Raw genomic sequence first — 22,516 nt, 5'->3', positions numbered from 1 at the left:
TAACTCCAAACCCCCCCCCACCAGCAACCAACCAAATACATACACAATGTATCATATTGCAGCTTACTAGTTCCTAGATGTACAGTAGTGGCTGCATCTTTTTTTGGCTTTTATTCTTTGTTTTCACCTGATAATCCTTCCAGTAACACACTGCATGTCCCAGGGTGACTATTCAATCCCTGTGCTGTATGTATTGAGGGAGCCATGGTTGTCACCCAAGCTGCTCCCTCAATATCGACTACAAGCATCTCTTCATTTTTATATTACATGGGAGACAAGGCAATAGGTAGTTTACAGAAGATAGCTTTGAAGAAATATAAACTTCAGTTCAGCTCACAGGAAGTGACAAGGACAATGTATTTCTGGCAAGATCAACAGGTATTTTTTATATTTGCTGAAAATGTGCTCATACTGAAAAAAAGAAAACAAATGTAGCCAGCACATCCAAGGAGTGGTATATTATAATAGATTACATTTTTGGAGGGGTTAGACACACCTTAAAGCGGAGTTCCACTCACCCTGTCAAAAAATAAAAGTCAGCAGCTACAAAAACTGTAGCTGCTGACTTTTAAAAAACAGCCACTTACCTGTCCCCCGCAGCCCCTTTCACTGGCCGTCCTGTGTTCCAGGAGGCCGACATCTTCAGTGTGGGCACCCGGCTGTGACGGCTTGCGGCTTCACAGCCGGGCACCCACTGTGGATGCACAAGTAGGGCTGCGCTTCATGTAGTCACGTGTCCCAGTCACGTGTCCCAGAAGACTACAGAGAGGGAGGGAGAGAGGACACCTTCCGCTTCCAGTCGCCTAGACGATCGGACCGGAAGTGGGGGCAGGTACCTTTCAAATTCAGGTATCTGCTCCCCCCCACCCCCCAAAGGTGCCAATCCTTAATGGGGAGAGGGATAGCAGTCCTTAAAGTGGAACTTCCTCTTTTGAGTGGAGCTCCGCTTTAAGGGCCATATTCAGATATTAATGGTTAATGATTCATACTCTGAATGGTCGAAGCCCACCCTGTCCTGGGTGGAGGCAAGGCTAAGTTTATTATCAAACCCACTCTTCCACTTTGGGATGTTTCTGTTCCTCTTACTTACTTTCAAGTTTTGCGCAATATCCTGTTTGGGGAGGGCCATTTGTCCTATCCCCACGCCAAAAAAAGAGGGATACAGTGGTAATAAACCCAAAAGGAAATATTTATTATATATTATATTATATTTTACTATTTCTTAGATGTGATGGCTGTACCAGTTTTCTGTTTTTAGGCTTCCTTTCTTTCATTTTCATCTGATAATCTGACCAGCATGTCTGTTCTTCATAAGAACAAGTTGTCCTGTATTGGCAGGGTGCTTACAATGGTCTGCTTTTGTTTATGTAAAACTTTTATCTCAAAAGGAAAAAAAGAAACAGTTAACTAACTGCTTATAAAGTGTTAGCTTGAGTTTGATTTCAGTTTGTTAGTGCGTTTAAATCTGCTACTGCATCTAATACTTCCCTCATCCCCAGACTGTCAATGCTGCTGTCCAAAGGTATATCTGTGCTCCTTTATTCAGAGTGTATGCACCCTAATACAGGAGGAGTGTTTCTGGCAGAATCATTAAGTGAACTGGAGAAAGTGCAGAGACTTCTGAATTCTGACAAACTGATAAGAGGCATGGAGGAGCTCAGCTATGAGGAAAGATTAGAGGAACTGAATTTATTCTCTCTTGAGAAGAGACATTCAAATATTGAACTCAGTGTAGAGTTATTCTCTTTCAGGTCACTACAGAGGACAAGGGGGCACTCTTTATGTCTGAAAAGAGCTGGCTCTAGTCAACTCAGAAGATCTAGGTAACAGGCCTGGACTGGCCATAGGGCACACTGGGCATTTGCACTGTGGGCTGGGGCCGTGTGGTTAGGAGGGGCGGCACATAGAGGAACCGGACCGTGCATTTCTCTATGTGGGTATAGGATTATAACTTTTTTTTATGGTTGAACTGGATGGGCTTTTGTCTTTTTTCAGCCAGATTAACTATGAGAGAAAAAATAGCCATGGAGTGGACATGAGGACACCGAAGAACAGTCTACAGCCAAATCAGAGAGAAGAGGAACAGGAACAGGAATCAGGTAAGGAAAACTTCCTTTCCCTGTATCCTAGACTTAAAAGAGTAATTAACCCTTTCAGTTCAGAGGTAGCCTCATTTCATGGAAGGCTTTTTACTTTCCCCAGAGATAGGCGTTAAGCAATAAAGCCTCAGATTGTTAATTCAGGCAATATCCAATTTAAAGTTCTGTGATTGTCATAACTGATCACATGTGCAGTACCATGGCAAGTGCAAATAGAAGCTAAGAGGCTAAGATGACAGCTTCATTGGCTGTAAAGGATAGAAGGGTTTAGTTCCACTTTAAGGTGTATGTTAAAGTAAAATGTTTTTCTTAGATTTGGATAGAGTGGGATAGGGTTACAACCACTGTTAGGTTCTTACTGCTATCTAGGGGCTCAGTTAGAGGGATTTTCCTTTTCCTGACAGCTTTTTAGTAGAAAGGATGTGAGAGGAAGGAACTCATCAATCAATGCCAGTGGCATCAATAGGGTTGGTATCACTCAGTGCGGTAAAACATAGTGTCTATCCCACCCCCCCACCCCCCACCGCAAAAAACCCCAATTTTTTTCCATATAACACCCACAGAGCTCTGTCCTGCCACTGTGGAGTGACAGCAGGACAAAGTAGTAGTCACTGGGCAGGCTAGCGCATTGGGCTCTCTCCTGTCTAGTCTAGCCTGCCACAGTGCCCTGCAGAGTTCTGGGCAGACTAGTTTTGGGCCAGGTTCAAAAGAGTGCTAGGTACAGAGTCCATCCATCCACATCTGCACCTCTCCTCAGCTATAACCTCTACACACCTCCTCCCCCACCCAACAGAATCCCCTTGTCTCTGCCCTCATCTTCCACTGTCTTCTCCAAAGCTCCGCCATCTTCCGCAGGGTTACCTTTCTAAAGGCACCTAGCTGGCTCTATCACCTACCAAAGTCACAGCTTCCTTTTCAGTGAACTAAGAGGACAGTCATTTATGGCTCCCGAACTCTCTGACCAGGTAGGAGATAGGGATCGTGGTGTAGCTCACAACTGCTGCCCCCTCCTTTCTGCCCTTGAACATGGACTTCTGCACTTGTCCCACCACCTTCTTCCCTGGCCAACAATGTATAAATGCCGGCTGTTTCCCTATGCACTGGTTGTCCCCTGTCTTTTCTCACACTACACTTTTTCACTCGGCCCCCCTTCCTTTCCTGACCTGCTGAGCTGCATGGTTCGATAAGGGTCTGGTATGGATTTAGGGGGGGACCCCACTCCATTTTTTTAAAAATTGTGGCGTGGGGCTTCCCCTCTAAATCCATACCAGGCCTTAAGGGCTTGGTATGGATGGGATAGGGGACCCCACACCGGTTTTTTGTTTTATTTATTTATTTATTTATTTTAATTGCCACCAATTCTTTCTTTTACATTCAGCTGTCAGTGGGGAACATTAACACATGGTTGTCACTACTAAAGGCCTCATGACTTGATAAAATAACTCATGCAGTATTTTAGTAGTGACAACTAGTGACAACTGTCTTAATGTTTCAGCTGTCAGCAGGTTTCCCCACTGACAACTGAATGGAAAAGAATTACACAATCTGCACCTTGGCAGCGCACCATAATGCATGTGTACTACAGCACACAACAATGCACAGAATGGTACCATGTAACACATCCCTGATCTCCTGCAGTCTATGGCCTATCCTTCACTACTGATATCTGAGGGGTTTTAAAACTTTTATTTATCTGTTTTTAAACATTTCCACTGAGATTTCTGGTATTCCTTGGTGTGGATACATTTGGCTAATGTTGGCTTTCTCTATGCCACATTTCTTTTTTTTTTACTTCAGTGTAAGGGTCCTTTTACATGGACGTGTTTTTTTTTCATCAATTCAGTTGCGTTTTTTTTTTTTTTTCAAAATCGGAGCTAAATGGATCAAGACTTCACTTTTTACCTCCGTTTTCATATCCATTTATATCCAGTTACATTTGTTTACATCAGTTTTTCATTTACATCAGTTTTTTATCTGTTTTCATCCATTTTTGATCAGTTTAAATCCAATTTTCATCCATTTACATCCATTTTTTAACTGTTTACATCTGTTTTTCATGTATTTAATCCTGTCTCTGACCACAACCTCATTACGTTCTCCATCTCCCCATCCTATAACGCCCCCCCCCCAAACGTCAAACCATCACACGCCATAACCTCCGCAACCTGAACCCGGCCCCTCTTCACTCTGCAGCTGACCGTCTGTACGACAGTATCCTACCACTGTCATGCCCTGACCTGGCCACTACTGCGTATATCGACTCACTGTCAGCTGCCTTAGACTCCTTAGCACCCCTAACCACACGTAGCATTAGACCCCGACCGCTTCAACCCTGGCAGAACGACCACACTAAACATCCTAAACGACGCAGTCGTGCGCTGGAGCGATTATGGTGCAAAACCAGGTCCCCTCGAGCGTTCTCCCTCTACAAATCCGCCTTCCTCATCAACACCCTCTCCACCTGTCCCTGCTGGCTCTTCTCCACTTTCAACTCCCTACTCTCTCCCCCCCCACCCCCACCCAGTACCTCACTTACCGCCCACGAGATTGCCAATCACTTCCAAAATAAGATCGACGCAATCCGTAAGGACATCGCCAATGCTCAACCTACCTCCCCACCTAGCCTCCCTCCCACTATAACCCCATCAACTCTCCCCTCCTCTGACCTTGCAACCGCCCTACCCCCCACCACACCTAACATCCCGGACACTATAACCTCCTCAACACTCCGCTCCTTCAGCCTTGCTACCACTGAGGAGGTTACTAAGGTCTTCTCAGAAGCCCACCTCACCACTTGCCCCCTTGACCCTGTCCCCACACAACTCCTCCAGTCACCCTCCTCCTCCATTCTACGTTCTCTCACCCACATCTTCAATCTCTCCCTCTCTACTGGCGCATTCCCCTCCCCCCTAAAGCACACGCACATCACCCCCATACTCAAAAAACCCTCCCTGGACCCCCACCGACCTGAATAACCTTAGACCCATCTCCCTGCTGCCATTTACTTCCAAACTCCTTTAGCGCTTAGTCTACAATCGCCTAAGTGCCCACCTCACTGACAACAACCTCCTCAATCCACTACAGTCTGGCTTCCGTCCCCTACACTCCACCGAAACCGCCCTTCTCAAAATCACTAATGACCTGCTAACCGCCAAAGCTAATAACCACGACTCAGTCCTCCTACTCCTTGACCTCTCCGCAGTCTTCGACACAGTCGACCACCCCCTCTTTCTTAATAAACTACACTCCCTTGGCATCAGAGACTCCACTCTCTCCTGCCTCTCCTCCTATCTATCCCAATGCTCATTCAGCATTGCCTATAATGCTACCACCTCCCCCTCTCTCCCCCTCTCTGTTGGGGTCCCCCAATGCTCTGTCCTCGGGCCCCTTCTCTTCTCCATCTACACCTCCTCCCTCAGCAAACTGATATACTCCCACGGCTTCAACTATCACCTCTATGCCGATGACACGCAAATTTACCTCTCCACCCCTCAACTCACCCCTTCAGTCTCCGCCCGTATCACCCACCTACTGAACGACATATCAGACTGGATGTCGCTCCATTTCCTCAAACTGAACCTTTCCAAAATTGAGCTCCTGATTTTCCCCCCAGCCCGTGCACCCCCCCACCCTCTCCCTCACGACCAACAATGCCACCATCAGTTCCACCCCACAAGCCAAAGTCCTAGGTGTCACTCTAGACTCAAACCTGTCCTTCTAACCCCATGTCCAATCATTGGCAAACTCATGCAGGCTCCACCTCCACAACATCTCCAAAATACGTTTGTTCCTAACCCCAGACACTACTAAACTAGTCGTTCACTCCCTTATTATCTCACGTCTGGACTACTGCAACTCCCTTCTCACCGGCCTACCTCATCGGAGACTATCCCCTCTTCAGTCTATCCTGAACTCAGCGGCCAGACTCATCCACCTCACCAACTGCTCCGCTTCTGCCACCCCCCTCTGTCATTCCCTCCACTGGCTCCCGATTGCCCAACGCATTAAATTCAAACTACTAACATTGACGTAGAAAGCCATTCATAATGCTGCCCCAAACTACCTCACCGACCTGATACCCAAATACCACCCTACCCGTAATCTTTGCTCCTCACAAGACCTCCTACTTTATAACTCCCTGTTCTCCACCTCCCACGCCCGACTGCAGGACTTTTCCAGGACTTCCCCCATCCTCTGGAACTCATTACCCCAATCCATCAGACTGTCACCTACCCTCCTCACCTTTAGGCGCACCCTTAAAACCCATCTCTTCGGGGAAGCCTCACCTAACAGCCAATCTCCTCCTCTCCTCCCACCACTCCATCCCCCACAGCCACTTCCTCCTGTACCACTATCCCCTCCCTCCTAGATTGTAAGCTCGAAAGAGCAGGGCCCTTGAATCCCTCGTGTTTTGTTTTGTTACTGTATTGTCTCATGTTCTGTCCCCCATTATAATGTACAGCGCTGAGCAAACCTTTTAGCGCTATATAAATACTGTATAATAATAATAATATTCCACATTTTCACATCTCTCACTGTGATGAAACCTTTATGTGTTTGGACATTAAATCTGTTTTCCTCCAGACGTAAAGAGTGCTCCCTTGTCCTCTGTGATGACCTCAGGGTGAATAGCTCTACACCGAGTGCACTATATGAACCACTGATGTATTTATACATGTTGATCATATCCCCCCTTAATCTCCTCTTCTCAAGAGAGAATAAATTCAGTTCCTCTAATCTTTCCTCATAGCTGAGCTCCTCCATGCCTCTTATCAGTTTGGTTGCCCTTCTCTGTACTTTCTCCAGCTCCCCGATGTTCTTTTTGTGAATTGGTGCCCAAAACTGAACTGCATATTCCAGATGAGGTGTTACTAATGATTTGTACAGGGGTAAAATGATATCTCTCTCTCTGGAGTCTATACCTCTTTTAATACAAGAGAGGATTTTGCTCACTTTAGAAACTGCAGTTTGGCATTGCATGCCATTATTAAGCTTGTGATCTACCAGAACCCTAAACTTGTATATATACAGAGTGCAAAATCCCAACGCACACACTCCTGCGTCTAGAAATGGCTGTATATAGTTGCAAGAAAAAGTATGTGAACCCCTTGGGATTACGTGGAGTTTTGCATGACTTGGGTATAAAATGTGCTCTGAACGTCATCTAAGTCACAACAATAGAAGAACACAGTCTGCTGAACATAATACTACACAAACATTAGATGTTGCCATGGTTTAATTGCACATAACATGTAAACATTCACAGTGCAGGGAGGAAAAAGTATGTGAACCTTTGGACATAATAACTGGTTGACCCTCCTTTGGCAGCAATAACCTCCACCAAACGTTTCCTGTAGTTGCAGATCAGAGCTGCACAATGATCTGGAGTAATTTTGGACCACTCCTCTTCACAAAACTGTTTCAGTGTAGCAATATTCTTGGGATGTCTGGTGTCAATCACTCTCTTAAGGTCATGCCACAGCATTTCAATCGGGTTGAGGTCAGGACTCTGACTGGGCCACTCCAGAAGGCATATTCTGTGCTGTTGCAGCCATTGTTTTGTTGAATTACTTGTATGCTTTGGGTCATTGTCCTGTTGCATCACCCATCCTCTGCGGAGCTTCAGTTAGCGGACAGATGGTCGTACGTTTTCCTGCAAAATGTCTTGATAAACTCTGGAATTCATTTTCCCATCAATGACAACAATCCGTCCAGGCCCTGAGGCAGCAAAGCAGCCCCAAACCATGATGCTCCCTCCGCCATGTTTTACAGTGGGGATGAGGTTTTCATGTTGGTGTGCTGTGCCTTTTTTTCTCCATACATAGTGTTGTGTGTTCTTCCCAAACAACTCAATCTTGGTTTCATCTGTCCACAGTATATTTTGCCAGTAGTGCTGTGGAACATCCAGGTGCTCTTTTGCAAACTTCAAACGTGCTGCAATATTCTTTTTGGACAGCAACGGCTTCCTCCTAGGTGTCCTCCCATGTACTCCATTCTTGTTTAATGTTTTCCTTATTGTAGATGTGTCAACAAAAATGTTAGCATGTGCCAGAGATTTCTTATATAATATATAATATATATCATATTATAATACATAATATAATATTCAACCAATAAATTGTAGTTGTGTTCTCTTTTACTGTGACTGATGTGCAGATGAAATAAATAACTTTGCTTTTCATATGTTCTAATAAATTAAGTGCATTTATATTCAACATATCAAGTGAAGATTCTTTACTAAGTCAGCCTCACTTTGTATGCACGTGTCAATCACCTACACTGTTTGTTTCTGCTCCAACACTGTATGTGTGTCTGTCATGATAGTGTGTGTCTCTTTTGACCCTGCCTGTGTGTACACTGACATTGTATGGATGTTTGTTTGCTCTGACAGTATGATTGTGTCTGCTACTACACTGTATGTATGTGTCTACCCTGATACTGTGTGTATACTATGTGTCTGTCCTAGCACTGTAAGTGTGTATGTGTGCTATTATTATTTTAGCACAATTACAAATTAATTTGCAATGTCTCCCAGCAAGATTGAATATTGTTACAGGGCTGCACCGTGCCACCCAGGTTTCTCATACATAGGGGTTGAGGGGCTCTGGGATGTGTGTCTCATTAGAAACTTGTGTAGCACCCCATTATGCTACTAACGGTTACATTTAGTTCTTGACCTCACTGTAGTCAGGGACAGCAACAAATGGTTTAGTTAGGTCTGCTCTAGGATCTGCTGGTGTGGGCTCAGTTACTTCCCCCTGTGTCTCAGGGAGCTGGGGAGTGGGTGGAAGAACACAGATCCCAGCCTACATATCCAGCTTCTCCAGCCAATCCCTGGTTAGGGTTATGAGTGACGAGCAGGGGGCTGGGGGAGGTATAAATATAGGCTGTAACCCAGAGCAGAGCTCTCTTGTTTCTGTTGCAGTAAGACCCAGTCAAGGGGTTGTGGCATCCCTGGGAAATCCACCTGCAGCTGCGAGAATCGTTTAAGGGGTCCTGGTTACTGCTTGGCCTATATCCTATCCTCCTGAAGCATTTGCAGAAAGTGTCCTAAGGACCCAGAATACAGGCAGCTTGAGTACAGAAACTGACTGAGAGCTGATTCACACATGTGCAGTGCAGATTGAAGCTCAGGTTGTACAGCTAATTGACACAGTAGTTGTTCAGCAGTTCATGTCAGGTTTACATCAGGTTCAGGACAGGATTAGGTCAGAATTTTATCGTGTTCACACATGTGTGACTTAGAAACAGTTCCCATAGAAGTCAATAGCCTGTAATCCGCACATGAACCGGACCGCACTGCACAGGTATCATACATGACTATTCTTCAAACCACACTGAATCCGTACTGCCAGTTCACTGGACATACTGTATGTGAACTGTATGTAAGAAGCAATGTTATTGCACATGTCATGCGGATTGGTTGGGGATCAAACCGCAACCAATTTGCATATATGTGAACCGGCACTGATACCAGCACAGTATTCAGGACACAATGAGTAGCAGCCTTCTGGACTTAAAGACTTTCTTTGGCCTTTTTTGGGAGATTAAGTTACTACCAGTACATTCAGGGCTGTGTTCCTGTTGAGGAGTTCCTGTTTAGTACCACTTCGTCTACACTTCAAAGAGAGTGCCTTCACCCTGATGTATTAGTTCAGCATTAGCGTCCTCTACTACTAGTTTCAAGTTCATTAGAATGTCCTTATGCTCACCTTCACCCTATCCAAGTTTTTATAACAAAAATTAAAAGCACAAAAAAGAAATGCACAGCCTGTTTTCTGACTGATTAGAAAATATCTTGTGCCTGGCTGCAATGTGCCTATCAGGAAATGGTACCTGAGATCAAACAGCCAGACCAATAAAGGCTCTGTGCTACACTTGCGTTTTTTCCATGATCAGTATAACATGGTAAGAACTAGAAAAGCTACAATTTCTGGGGAAAATGTGTAAAGTGTTCTTGCCTCCACCAGTAGTCTACAACTGGAGTGGGTGGAGTAACTGGGTGGAGTGGCTTGAGTAACTGTTGTGTGGTTGGAGTGGCTGGAGTAACTGTGAAAAGGTTGGACTGGGCAGAGTAACTTTATGGAGTGGGCAGAGTAACTGTGTGGAGTGTTTGGAGTGAGTAAAGATAGTAAACATTACACTAACCAATTGATTGATCAAATTTAAAAAGTGCACATGGCAAGCTTGATAGAGTGAGAAATGCATTTAAAATTTTAACTAGAAAAGCTACAATTTCTGGGGAAATTGTGTGAAGTGTTCTTGCCTGCTCACACACCTGGGTTCCTATGGCAACTCACTCTACAGCAAGGGCAGAGAAGAGTGGTTAAAAACAAACTGCTCCAACTTGCTCACTTCACTGGCGGTTGCCATCTTCAAACGTTTGTAGTTTAAAAATTGTAAATCCTACACCAAAGAGCTTTATATTGTGAGAATCACAAGACCCAGACCTACATTTTGATGCATAGTATGTCTCTGAAATATTAAAAATGAAGGCACAGTCGCAGTTTAGAAATTGCCCTTCAAATTTGAGGTGGCTAGAGTGGAGTTTCAATGAATATCAATGGGTGGCGTGAGTTGCAAACAAATGGTCATATTGTAAAAACTGTCAGGACTATGGCTTAGCCGTGGACATTTTTAGTGGCAGCAGGGATAGCTGAATGTTTTGATATAAGATTTGTGTAGGTGGGCTTGAAAATGAGGGAGTGATGGCAGTTTAGAAATCATGTCCTGATTTTTCAGCTCACACTCTAGCTTTTGTCAGCTCCCACTCTAGTTTTGAACATTCTGCCATTCATTCCTATGGGAGCAATTTCACCACAAAAACGCAGGTATTTTGTGAACCATTCGGCAAAACTTTCCACAAAGTAATAGCACACCAATCGGAAACAATCCGCACGTTTCGGTATATTACTGTCTATGTAGTGTAAAAACTGTGGGAGGAGTTGGGGTGGTAAATTTGGCTATAATAATAAGAATATATATGTGAGATAACAGTAAGTGGTCTTGCCATGCAAGAACACTTAATAATGCAGCCTGGAGGATTTGTAGCACATTGGGTGGGATAAAGCCTCCAACTCTAGGTCCACATCAGCACTTGTGCAGGTGTGCAGGCCTTTATGATATGGGAGCTAAGTAGAATTTGGAGTTCCACTCTTCCAGGGAGTCAAATGTGCTGCAAGGGAGCAGCAGGTGTATGAATACAACACTGGTGTGTGTGTCTGTCTGCACTGATCAGGCCAACATCTGGGGATACAGTTGCTGCAGGAGCAACCAGTGGACACTGTCATGTTCTAGACCAAGATTCCTCATTCTACTGAGCCTTGTAGCCCAAGAAAGTTTGCTTAAAAATTCTCTGTTTAGGTATGTGAATAAAGGTACTTTTTGTGGCATGTCTTATCACCTCATTTTAAAATTGTCTCTCAATACTGTCTGTAGATTCCAATGAACCTATTAAGTAGTGCTTTTAGTATGAGCTATAATGTGGAATAGACTCCCTCAAGAGTTGGTTCTGGCCAGCTCAGTGGATTGCTTTAAAAAAGGCTTGGATTTTTTCTTTCTTAGATACACAGAATATAACTGGATACTAACATTTATAGGTAAAGTTAATCCAGGGAATATTCGATTGCCTCTCGGGGGGTTAGGAAGAAATTTTTTCCCTGTATGAGCAAATTGGATCATGCTTTGCTGGGTTTTTTGCCTTCCTCTGGATCAACTGTGGGTGTAGGATCATAACCTGTTCTTTTTTTTTGGATGGTTAAAATGGACGGACTTTTGTCTTTTTTTCAGCCAGACTACCTATGTAACTATGTCACACAGCTGACAATAACACACAGACAAGTTTGATTATGCTAAATACTTTATTTATTGTAGCACTGAAATTATTTGGTCTCCTTGTAACTTGAGTAGTAACTACGCTAGCTGTTGTACTGTAGAAGATTCTTATTATGCCCAGTTGCAGCACTCACAGCTTGGGTCAAAAACAAGACCTGTCTGGCAATGTTGTTGGTAGGTGATACCATTTAAGCAATGCCAGAAAGCATTTTTGTTCCCAGCTACTGGGTAGAGGCCACTTGCCTTCCCAGCACAGAACCCACTGCCTCCTGAGCTACTTCCGGAACTGCTGCCAGAGCTCTCACTAGAGCTTCCTCCACTGGGTTGCTGGGTTGCTGGGGCAGCTGTGATTGGAGCAATGGGAGAAGAGGGAGGGGTGCAACCTGTAAAGGAATATAGAAGAATATCAGAATGTGTTTGAACACCTTTTTTAATAATTATTGAATTAAGAGTTCATGTAATTGCTGTACACAGAAACACTTAAAAAAAACTTCAGCAGTTGAAAATATATATTGTAGATACTGTATGAACTAAATTTATGACTCACCAGAAGCTTGTATACCAAGAGCTTGGTTCAAGGTGCTGATCAGAGGATATTTGCCCTGGTTACAGAAAGTACCAGTAAAATCATCCAGATCAATTGCCCAAACCATTGCACCAGCAAAGTTGTTCTGCACCAGCCATTCAGCCTGGAGGTAAAAGAATGAAAACTTGTGTAAGATTCTGTATCTATGTTTTGGCTTTTTCCATTTTATTGTAAAACAAAATCACCTTTGTCTGGAAGCTCTTCTGATTGTCATATCCCAACCACTCACTCCCTTGGTAGGCATAAGGAACATCTTCAGCAGAAGACCACTGATTGGTAGCTCCATTCTTCAGGAAAGTACAGATCTGAGGGAATTCAAAGAAAAGTGTCAAATATTCATATCTGTTATTAGATCACAAGAAAAGGCTCAGTGACCCATTCAAAATGGATGTATTCAGGCTATGAAATTTATTGAATGGAGAATATAAATTAATAATACATACATTTCTACATTAAAAATGCTTAATTGAAAGCAGCACTGAGGTAGTACTACCAGCGTAATGCATGATTTAAATATTAAGAATATTCTAAAGTATAATCATTTAAATCAGGCATTAAAGGATACTTTTAGAAATGCCATGTGATAAGTAAATATCTCCTAAATATCTCTAAAATGTAGTCTCCTGCAAAATAACCATGCAATCTTACTTCATAGTAGGCCCAGAATCCAGATTGTCTGGTGTAAGGTCCAGCAGGGCCAGGTCCAGAAGTAGGGGCACCAATAGCAGTGTTTGATGGATTGCTCAGGATGAAGGTGTGTCCATAGGTTGGGAAGCCAACAATGAGTTTTGAAGCTGGTGCACCATTGTTCAACCAGTAGTTCATGACATAATCCTGTAGGGGAAGATATATTAGTCCGTGTATTTGTGCTTATGCATGAAAATACAGTTGCAACTTTGGTTGCTATAGATAACTATTATTTTGTGATATGTTGATTACAGATACATATTTTAAAATTGTTCAGATGAGATGCACTTGCATTTATCATCTCAGCAACATTATTGACATGAGGCTGATTTAGAAGTAGAGAATCTTCACTCAAAAACATGTGACTATTCACTTAGAGTATCCAAACATATGAAAAGCAAGTTCCTGTACATTTCTCAGTACAGTAATTTAATGCAGATGCTTTTCCAATGATTTGATAATTGAATTGAACATGCACACATTTTTCAAGTAATTTCACTTATCTGCTTTAGTATATTAACATTATTGTCTGATGAATACTAACCACATTCAGGTAGGAGTTCCAACCAGTGGCAGAGGGGTTAGAATACAAGGGGCTGTTTTCTCCAGTGTAACCTTCCCATGAGCCATGCAGATCATAGGTCATGACATGGAAGTAATCCAGAGCCCTAAATATTGGAAAAACTATTATTTGAATGATATATATACAGAACACTGCTATCAAAACTGTTTCCAGCCCCATTCAGCTGGTTAGGATTAGCCTCACATGAAAAAGATCAGGCATCTTAGCCACAAATGGCACACTGCTAGAGGTAGAGATACTGAAAGAGGCAATCTACTCATTCTTGACAGTACGTCTAGGACGCTAAAAGAGTAGGGTAAATCTTTACTCTTTTACCATTTAGGATCCAGGTGTTTGGACCTAGACTGGGTGTAATGAAAGTACACATTACCCATCAATTAAAAAGATTACATAATGAGGTCTTAGCTGCTATGCTCTAGTAAGCAGGCCACCATTCTGGAACCTTTCACAAAAATACCTTGCCGACAGTCTAAAACATGATACATGGGTTGCTGTGTGCTTCCCTGGGACTCAGCCTATGTTGGCACAGAGATCCAGCTCTGACTACTAGACATGTTAGCTATCCATTCATCCATTTTTTGCCAAGCAGATGAATATAGTGAAGAATCCTATCATTTATCTAAGCCATGGCTACTTTTTAATCCTTCATGTCTGAGTCAAACAATGCATTTGTTAATTTTTTTCTTTCACTGAGTCTGCTGAAGATCATTGTATCTATATTAGGTGCACTTTCATCAATACAACTGAGTCCTGAAAAATTAGCTGTTAGTGAAAATAATAAAAAAAAAAGTATCACAAACAGTGCTATGTTGTCATTGGATCTCCAATCAGACCAAATCTGTCTTGAACGCAAACTTTTGCCCATACTAGATTTTATGCAGGTATGCTGTACTTTCATTAGGTTTGATCATTTATTTTCTTTTAATTTAAATATTTTCTGCCATTTAATTATTTTCTGTCAAGTGAACCTGTCAGTATTTTGCAATAATCAGAATAGTCAGTCTTTAATTATTATAATCATGCAGGTTCAGAAATTTTTTAATTTTCTTCTTTTTAGCTTTAGTTACTTTTCCTAAGCGTGACATTTTAGCTGTGGAGTATCAGGGACAGTTGCTGCCTTCCAGATTTCTAACCTTGTACAATACAAAGAACATACATAAACAAAGAATGCGCCAGCAACAGAGGTTCACATATTTACTTGCAGACTGGTTTGATTTAATTATAAACCTTACTTACTTTGTCTGGTTTCTTATTTTTTTTTTTCATGTAGAAATACATACTAGCCTGTAAGTCTAGATTCAGGGAACTCACAGAGCTCTATTACTATCTATCCTTATGGGCCAGTACTATCAAAACCCACCTCCTCAAAATCAAGAAAATAAAAAAAACTTTGTTACTATATATATGAGATTATATGTTGTATTTTATAATGCTTACTGAGCAAGTTGTGGGATCTGGTAACCAGACTGAATGTTGGAGATACCAGCAGCTACAGCAGCTGTCACCATGAGTCTTGGTCTGTTGGTTTGTGAAGCTTCAGTTTCAAAGGCTGCCCTCATTTCCTGTTAACATAAAATTGATCTTATTTCATGACTATTTAGAGTCAGTTATATACTGTATGACCCTAGGGTCATTTACTTCTTCCCAGAAGCTGCTATGTATGATCTTACCTGAACCAAAGTAGTAAAGAGGCCTTTGTCTTGAGCTGTGCTTCCTCTTGATCCAGGATATTCCCAGTCAAAGTCCAGCCCATCAAACCCATACTGACGCAGGAATTTGATCACAGATGAGATAAATGTTTGACGGTTTTGAGCAGTAGAGACCATCTGAGTGAAACTAGAGACAGAGAAATAAAATAACACTTGCTAGAGTATGAGTAATCCTGTATCCTCACAATATAATTATCTGAATTATACTTACGGTGCAGTTCCAAAGTTCCACCCTCCAATGGCTAGCAGAGTTTTCAAGTTTCCATTCCTGAAAACAGAAATTGAATTAACAATTTGTGAAGGATTCAACTTTTTTCAAAAGTAATCTGTTAAAACTTGGAAAATTCAAATATTAACTTCCTGTAGTGTATTAGTTACAAGGGTAAACTTTTATAACAAATAGTGTAATGAGTTCACTGACTTTGTAGCAGATTGATACTGAGTTGAATACATATAGTATACCAATTAATTCAGAGGGATGCTCTGCTTTTGAATTGTTTCTAGTAATGTTAATAATAATATATGAGATCATCTGTGTTAGTCACCTACATTAGTTCATATGCGGTGGAAAATATTGTTGCTTCAATTATTTATGACTACTTTATGCTGACAGATCTGTTGCTCTTAGTTTAAGTGGCAACTATAGCGAAATACTATTGTCATTTTATATGGTTAGTACTTGTAAGTACTTATACTTGTAAACCATAATTTTCTATTGTAACCAATTACCATAAGATTATTGAAATGGAAACATTCTTTTATATTTGTGTATGCAATCTCTAGCAGCAGGGGGTTTAAACTGAATTAGCATAATCATATATCAATTTTTATGGTGTAGTTTGGTTTTAACCCCTTTATTATATTGCCATAGTAGATGCAACACTGGAGGTGGTTTTACAACTGTGTAAATGTTGTTTTTAGACTAATAGCATTATAATGCTGCAGTTAAGCACCTATGTGTTTTAATACTACTAAGAACTTGTCATCTACACTATTCTCTGTTTTTAACATTAGGAATGTACCACTTACTGGTTCTTCAGGTTTTGGAAAGAGCTGTACAGGGTGACATCGTTCCATTCAATGGTGGAGATCTGATTGTTGGACATTCCAGCAAAGGCATAGATCAGGTGAGTACATAGGCATGGATCAATGTTGTCAGGCTTGAATTTCCCCAGTCCAGGCCTGTATTGGGCCCAGTTGGTGAAGTAGCATGACAGCTCGAAGGCAGAGCCTGGGTGGAGCAATAACATGCATATATATAATGTGTAAAATGCGGCATAATATGTTGACACTATAGTATCATGAATGCATTTTTATAGTTTAAATGTTCCCAACAATTGTTTTTCTATCAATAGCTTTAATATTGATATATGCTAATTTATGTAAAAGTCTGCTACAATATATGATTTAATAACAATTATTCTTAAAAGATATTTAATATTGTTCTTACCTAGCTGAGCATTCAGCAGGAGTGCCAGCCCTAAAAGAAATACATTAATGCTTGTTGAATATAGTATTTAGGTTCAATCAACAACATTTTTTTATGCAGATATATCATTTTAGCTATAGGGTGACTTATATTATTTTGTAAAACAAAAAATAATTTAAGGCACATTACATTAATTTATTAAGTATTATATACTTTATACTTAAAATCTCTCATTGAGGTTTTGGATAAGTGTTCATGCGCTGATATATTCGGTGAGTATAGTAAATACAGTGAAAACCCCAGAATGGCTCTTTTTATTGAGCCTGTGGCTGATGTTCCATAACACACTCAGACCCTAATCTTTTTTATGTTTCTTGCGGCAAATATTGCCATATTGACTGCCTGGATGAAATCAGTGGTGGACCTAGATGTCATGAAACGTAAGCTGACGTGGATCATGCTTAATGATAATCTGGTCAGCATATTGACAGATCGGTCTTCACAGTTTCATTGTGTATGGGATCTCTGGATTAGATACCTCCAACTTTCAGATGATTGAGGTGTGCGTGCAGGAGGAGTGGGCTCAGATGGACTTTCTTTTCCCCTCTTTTTTTCTTTCCTGTTCCTTTTCTTTTCTTCTTTTTCTCTTTTTCTTTTCTCTTTCTTCTTCCCTGATTCTGCCTAGCTACTCTGATAGCATTCCTATATAGAGAGTTTTGTGTACCCACAACCCATGTGGGCAGGCAGGTCGGTTGGTCATGGAGATATTGAGATAGCATTCGCTTTTGGAGTCCCATGCGTAGGGCTGTTGTGTGTTCTGCCAGGACACCTTGTTACTCCATTGAGATTACATTCTCCTACTTTTGATTCTTGATAACTGTTGTAGATGTATTGGCATTGTACTTGATCTCTCAAGGTTTTGCTTTGCCATTTCCATTTTGTTATCTTCCACCTGCGCTGTGGGCCTCTAACTATGTCTTTGATATCACAGTTTGTTTCAATGAATGTATTTCTTGGAAAAATCTAAATAAACATATTTAAACAGAAATCTCTCACTGAAAGAATCATTATAAAATATCTTTTTAAATAACCTGAAACCTTGCTTTTAACAGAATCCCTATGTTTCATCTAAAAGTCAAAATTAGGCTTGTAGTGATGAGCTGATTGGACAGGAAGGGAAGATAGTTAGGTGGTCTTGTGGGAAAAGAGAATTAAGATTGGATGTCAACAGTGTGGTGGTGTCCACTAGTATTTAATAGAGGAGGCAGAAGATGGAACAAAGGTACGGAAAGTATGGGCTTGGAAAATATTGTCACACTTTTTTTTACCTAATATAGCTGTACATCAGGGGTTGCCCTTTAATTCTCATTTCACAAGTCACAATTTCTAGGGCAGCCACAGAGAAAGCACCACTGTGCCAGGAAGTAGCTGCTGAGAAATGGTTTCTCATTTTGTGCAGTGCACGTCTAAGGCTGTCATTAGCTAATCTACCTTTACTTTGCTGACTGGAAGTGTGGAGCCTGGGTACCCATGGAATTGAGATAACAGTAATGTGATTTGGTTCTTTTTGCAGCCAGATCTGGTCACAATGTCATACTTATAGCAGGCCCCCAATTCTGATGGCCTCTCTTTGTTTGCATAAACAGTTGATTAGGCTGATTATAAAACGTATCCCTGATAGCTATGGTTTCCTTATGATATAGGCATTAGCGCCAGCATCTGCCAATGTCACTCATCTACTCTGCCATACCTCTCCATTGATATGAAAAGGAATATTTTGGCAAGAAAAACATGGAACTGTCAGATTAGTGTTCCTGATTACAGCTGTAATGTGCATCTACATCTAAGTGCTGAGTGTCCGCTAAATTCTACAGGCAGAGGTTTAGTTGTTTACTTTTCCATTTGAATGTTGGTTTGTCCATCCTGTTCTACAGTGAACTTGTGGGGACCAACATGTGAATATTGCAATTGCCAACTTATTTTAAAAGTGCAAGCTCCAGACTGTAATTTTTATCCAAGCTTCACAATATCTTCACTTCACTCTTCAATCATCACTGACCGTGCAGGACAAGTTCAGACTTTTAAAACATTTGACTGCTTACTCGTTCCAGATCGGTGATATACTACTGATTTGAGCCAGGATCAGTAAGGCTGGCCATACATTATACAATTTTCTTGTACAATTTTAATTTAGATTTACCAAAAACACTTTTAATTCATATGTAATCAGGCACTACATTGTTGAAGGTAAATCTAAATGAAATTGAATAATGTATACATGGTCAGCTTAAGAACTGAGCCTGAATTGTAAAACATAAGTAATATCAGCTCCCATTCTTTCTGTCCTTACAAGCATACTTTAAAGACTAGCAAAAGTGTGCTAATTTGGGTAGGGAACTGTAAGAGCGCAACAAAAGTTTACATGCAAAATGTACACCGTGCGTTCACTATGAAGGAAATACTGTTATTTGCATTAGTATTTCTTTTTCAAGAGACATGCATTTTCTTTCAACATGAAAATATTGGTGAAATAATAATAAAACATAAAGAAACCTTCCATTCAGTTTTTTTTTACGTATTCATGACTTTTTTATATTTAAATAGTCCCACCCAATATTGATACTTCTGTTTTTGGTAGATGCTGGAAGTTAAACCACCACCAAATTTTGAATTATTCTTGGAGACTTAGAGAAATCTCTGCAGTCGAACTCCTGGGTATGCACAACTGTTGTGGCCATTATCAGAGGGTTCCACTTATCCTGCTGCATACTGCATTTATTTTACTTTATAAAGAATGCTACAGGATGAGTTGCACTGCCCAAATCATTCGGGTGAGCAGAAAGTGACACAGAGTTACTAAAACCAACAACAAAACTGTAAAATATTGCAGCTTACCAATTCTTACGTGGTGTCTGCATTAACTTTTTTTTTAAGCTTTTTGTTCTTTATTTTCACCTGACCAGTAAGTCTATTACTTTTCAACAGTTCGAGCTGTCCACCAAAAGTAACAGTTAGAGGGTTGATACAAACCATTTGACACTGACACTGCAATGGTCAGCTTTTGTTTGTTTAAGTAAATCTTTTACCCAAAAGGAAAAAATACAATTCCTGTAACTGCTTAAATTGTTAACTAGAGTTCAGCTTTAGTTTATTAATCAAGTCCATCTAAATCTGGTATTACATCCTGCACTTCCCTCTCCCCAGATTGACAATGCTGCCATCCAAGGGTGTCTCCGTAACCCCTCCTTCCACAGTGGAGACACCCTAGGACAGGAAATGTGTTACTGGCTGTGCCACCTGGTTAATATAAAGATAAAAAAGCCTAAAAAATAAAACAAATGAGGCCACCACATTTAAGGATTGGTAAGCTTCAATATATTACATTTTTGTTTTGGGATTTACTATTGCTTTAAGTACTATGGAAGAGAAATCTTGTTGTTGGAGTTTCCAGGATATATAAGATGTCCTCCTATTACTGAAATATCACTGGCTGTTTAAGAAAAGATAAAATTTGAATGATACATCAATGATCATTTTAAAGGCAGAAGAAAAAACTTTGGATTTGCCTGCCATCCTGAATATCATAATATAAATGCTTGCATCTGTAAAGCACATTGCACAGTGGTTGGTAATAAAATGCCACAATACTAAAGCCTACTATATGGTGAGCATAAACTTACCGGTGAAGAGGATAAGCTTTGCCATCTTTGCCTCTGTACTGACTGCTGCTAGACAGCCATACCTTTTTATACCCTTTTCTCCAACTCTTTTTTTTTTATCATGTTGACACTAAGACATTTTAAAATGTAATAATGCTATGAAATGATGTTTAAATTGTTAGATTTGTATCATACTATGAAGTATCTTGAGTACAAAAGCAAGCAATAAAAATGTATCTTTTGTTTTAATGTGTTGTTTTTGGAAAGCTCCATAGGCTTTCATGCAATATAAATCAGATAGTGAGGTTATTGGAACACATTCTTTAGTGTACAGTACATGGACCCAACCAATGAAGGCTTTGGTGTTGTATTCTATGTTCAGATTAACAAATATTAAACCACCACCCTCCAAGAAACACTGGACAGTCTGCTAGCATTGACCTTTTCTTGTCATTTAATCTTCTTGATTAGAGTTAGTTTGAATAGACTGATGACTAGCCAAGTAGATATACTCTAAAGGAAACTAAATAGACAACCTCCAAACTGTTGATAAGTCACGGAATTATGAACCACAAAAATTACACAAAATCTTGGAAACAACTCCAGCGAAAACATTTGTTTTAATTTTTGCCTGGTTAGAGTCAAGTTTTTATTTTTGTGTCCTGTTGCAGAGTTTTACCCTTGAATACTTGTACTAACACAGAAAATTAACCCAAAATTAGACAGTTGTCACTGGAATGACAGGTAGAAGAAACTCTCGCAATGGTAACACATTCCTGTGTCAGTTGTCAAAAGTGGCCCCACCTTTTAGGGCTTTTAGGACCATGCCTCGCCCATTTTTATTTTCTCAAAAAGTTACTGATCAATATTTATTCATTATATTAAAACCAATACAATTTATAGACAAGCACTAGACAGTGTAAGTGACAATGGTAATATTATCACTATTCACTGATATAATTGCGTAAAAATTCCTAAGCATTTTATATAAATATTTATACATTTAGTGTCATAAGAATTTTTACAAGTACAAAAAACCTTTCACGTTTTACATGAGCGCCAATTAAATTACTTTGGAAAAAATACAACACAATTTGCATTTGTAGTAATGCCAGTAAACAATAGTGTGACAGACCCAACCAGGACAGGGGCTTTTGGAGAGGACTGCAGGCTAGCCTTCTTCCCACTGATTATGGCCCATGGAGAGAGCAGATCATTCTCTAATGATAGACAAAAACGTGATGAGCGCTGAGAGCGAGGCTTGGATTAATTCTCTGCACAAAGATAAGAAATCCTCCCTTCTGAAGTGGATGGAAAGGTGTAATATTAATCTTGTACAGGTTACTGGTCAGAGGAATAATGGAAGCCCTCATGTAGACTGGGTTGGAGAAGCTCCTCTATTTGGGACAGAAATATTTATCAACATTCTCCCTCAAGAAATCTATGAAGATAAACTAATTCCATTTTACAGACTGTTGGAATACTGTATGAGTTTTGTCTTATGATGGACAGATTATACAAGTGAAAGAAAGCACCTGAAAGGCAGCGTGTGTAATGGACTTTGTGTATTCAGGGATGGGTTTGTTGCAGGGCTGTCTGTGGTGGGCTCCCTGATAATTCAAAGAATTGTCTGAGTGCCTGGCTGTTGATTAGCTTACTGTTAATTAGATTACTGTTAGTTGTTCATCATTAGAGAACGATCTGCTAATAAGTGGGTAGAAGGCTAGCCTGCAGTCCCCTCCAAAATCCCTGTCCTGGTTGCGTCTGTCACAAATAGGAATTACATATAGTATAGACAGAGATTTAAGTTGACCCTGGCACACTGGCCCTCTACTGAGTTCCCAAATTTTGATCAAATTTGGTTGTAATGTTTTTTTCTTTGCATATCTAGTACAGTTAGGACATTAAGGAGGAGGTTAAGACCTTATCT

The 22,516-nt window shown here is 40.7% G+C and overlaps 1 protein-coding gene across 1 annotated transcript; it reads right to left on the bottom strand.

The window, feature by feature from the left end:
- Nucleotides 1-11,940: 11,940 nt before the first annotated feature.
- Nucleotides 11,941-16,725, bottom strand: LOC149459395 (acidic mammalian chitinase-like). Its single transcript, XM_089681101.1, has 9 exons — nt 16,528-16,725; nt 15,710-15,766; nt 15,460-15,625; nt 15,227-15,351; nt 13,751-13,874; nt 13,168-13,353; nt 12,705-12,824; nt 12,481-12,622; nt 11,941-12,316 (listed from the first exon to the last, which is right to left on the bottom strand). The coding sequence occupies exons 1-9, from the start codon at nt 16,602-16,604 to the stop codon at nt 12,045-12,047; spliced, it is 1,269 nt and encodes a 422-aa protein (XP_089537227.1). The 5' UTR covers nt 16,605-16,725; the 3' UTR covers nt 11,941-12,044.
- Between the last annotated feature and the right edge of the window lie 5,791 nt (nt 16,726-22,516).

This window comes from Staurois parvus, unplaced genomic scaffold, assembly GCF_062004578.1.
Source record: "Staurois parvus isolate SC_StPar_1 unplaced genomic scaffold, SC_StPar_1.0 ptg000261l, whole genome shotgun sequence".
Lineage (NCBI taxonomy): Eukaryota > Metazoa > Chordata > Amphibia > Anura > Ranidae > Staurois > Staurois parvus.
Note: the sequence above shows the minus strand (reverse complement) of the source record. Positions and strands in the feature narration are given on the sequence as shown.

Coding starts and splice junctions, on each gene's coding strand:
- LOC149459395 (XM_089681101.1), bottom strand. CDS start 16,604: ATGTCCAACAATCAGATCTCCACCATTGAATGGAACGATGTCACCCTG. Junction 13,875..15,226: donor CAGATCCCACAACTTGCTCA/GTAAGCATTATA, acceptor TCCAATATTTAG/GGCTCTGGATTACTTCCATG. Junction 12,317..12,480: donor TCTTGGTATACAAGCTTCTG/GTGAGTCATAAA, acceptor ATTCCTTTACAG/GTTGCACCCCTCCCTCTTCT.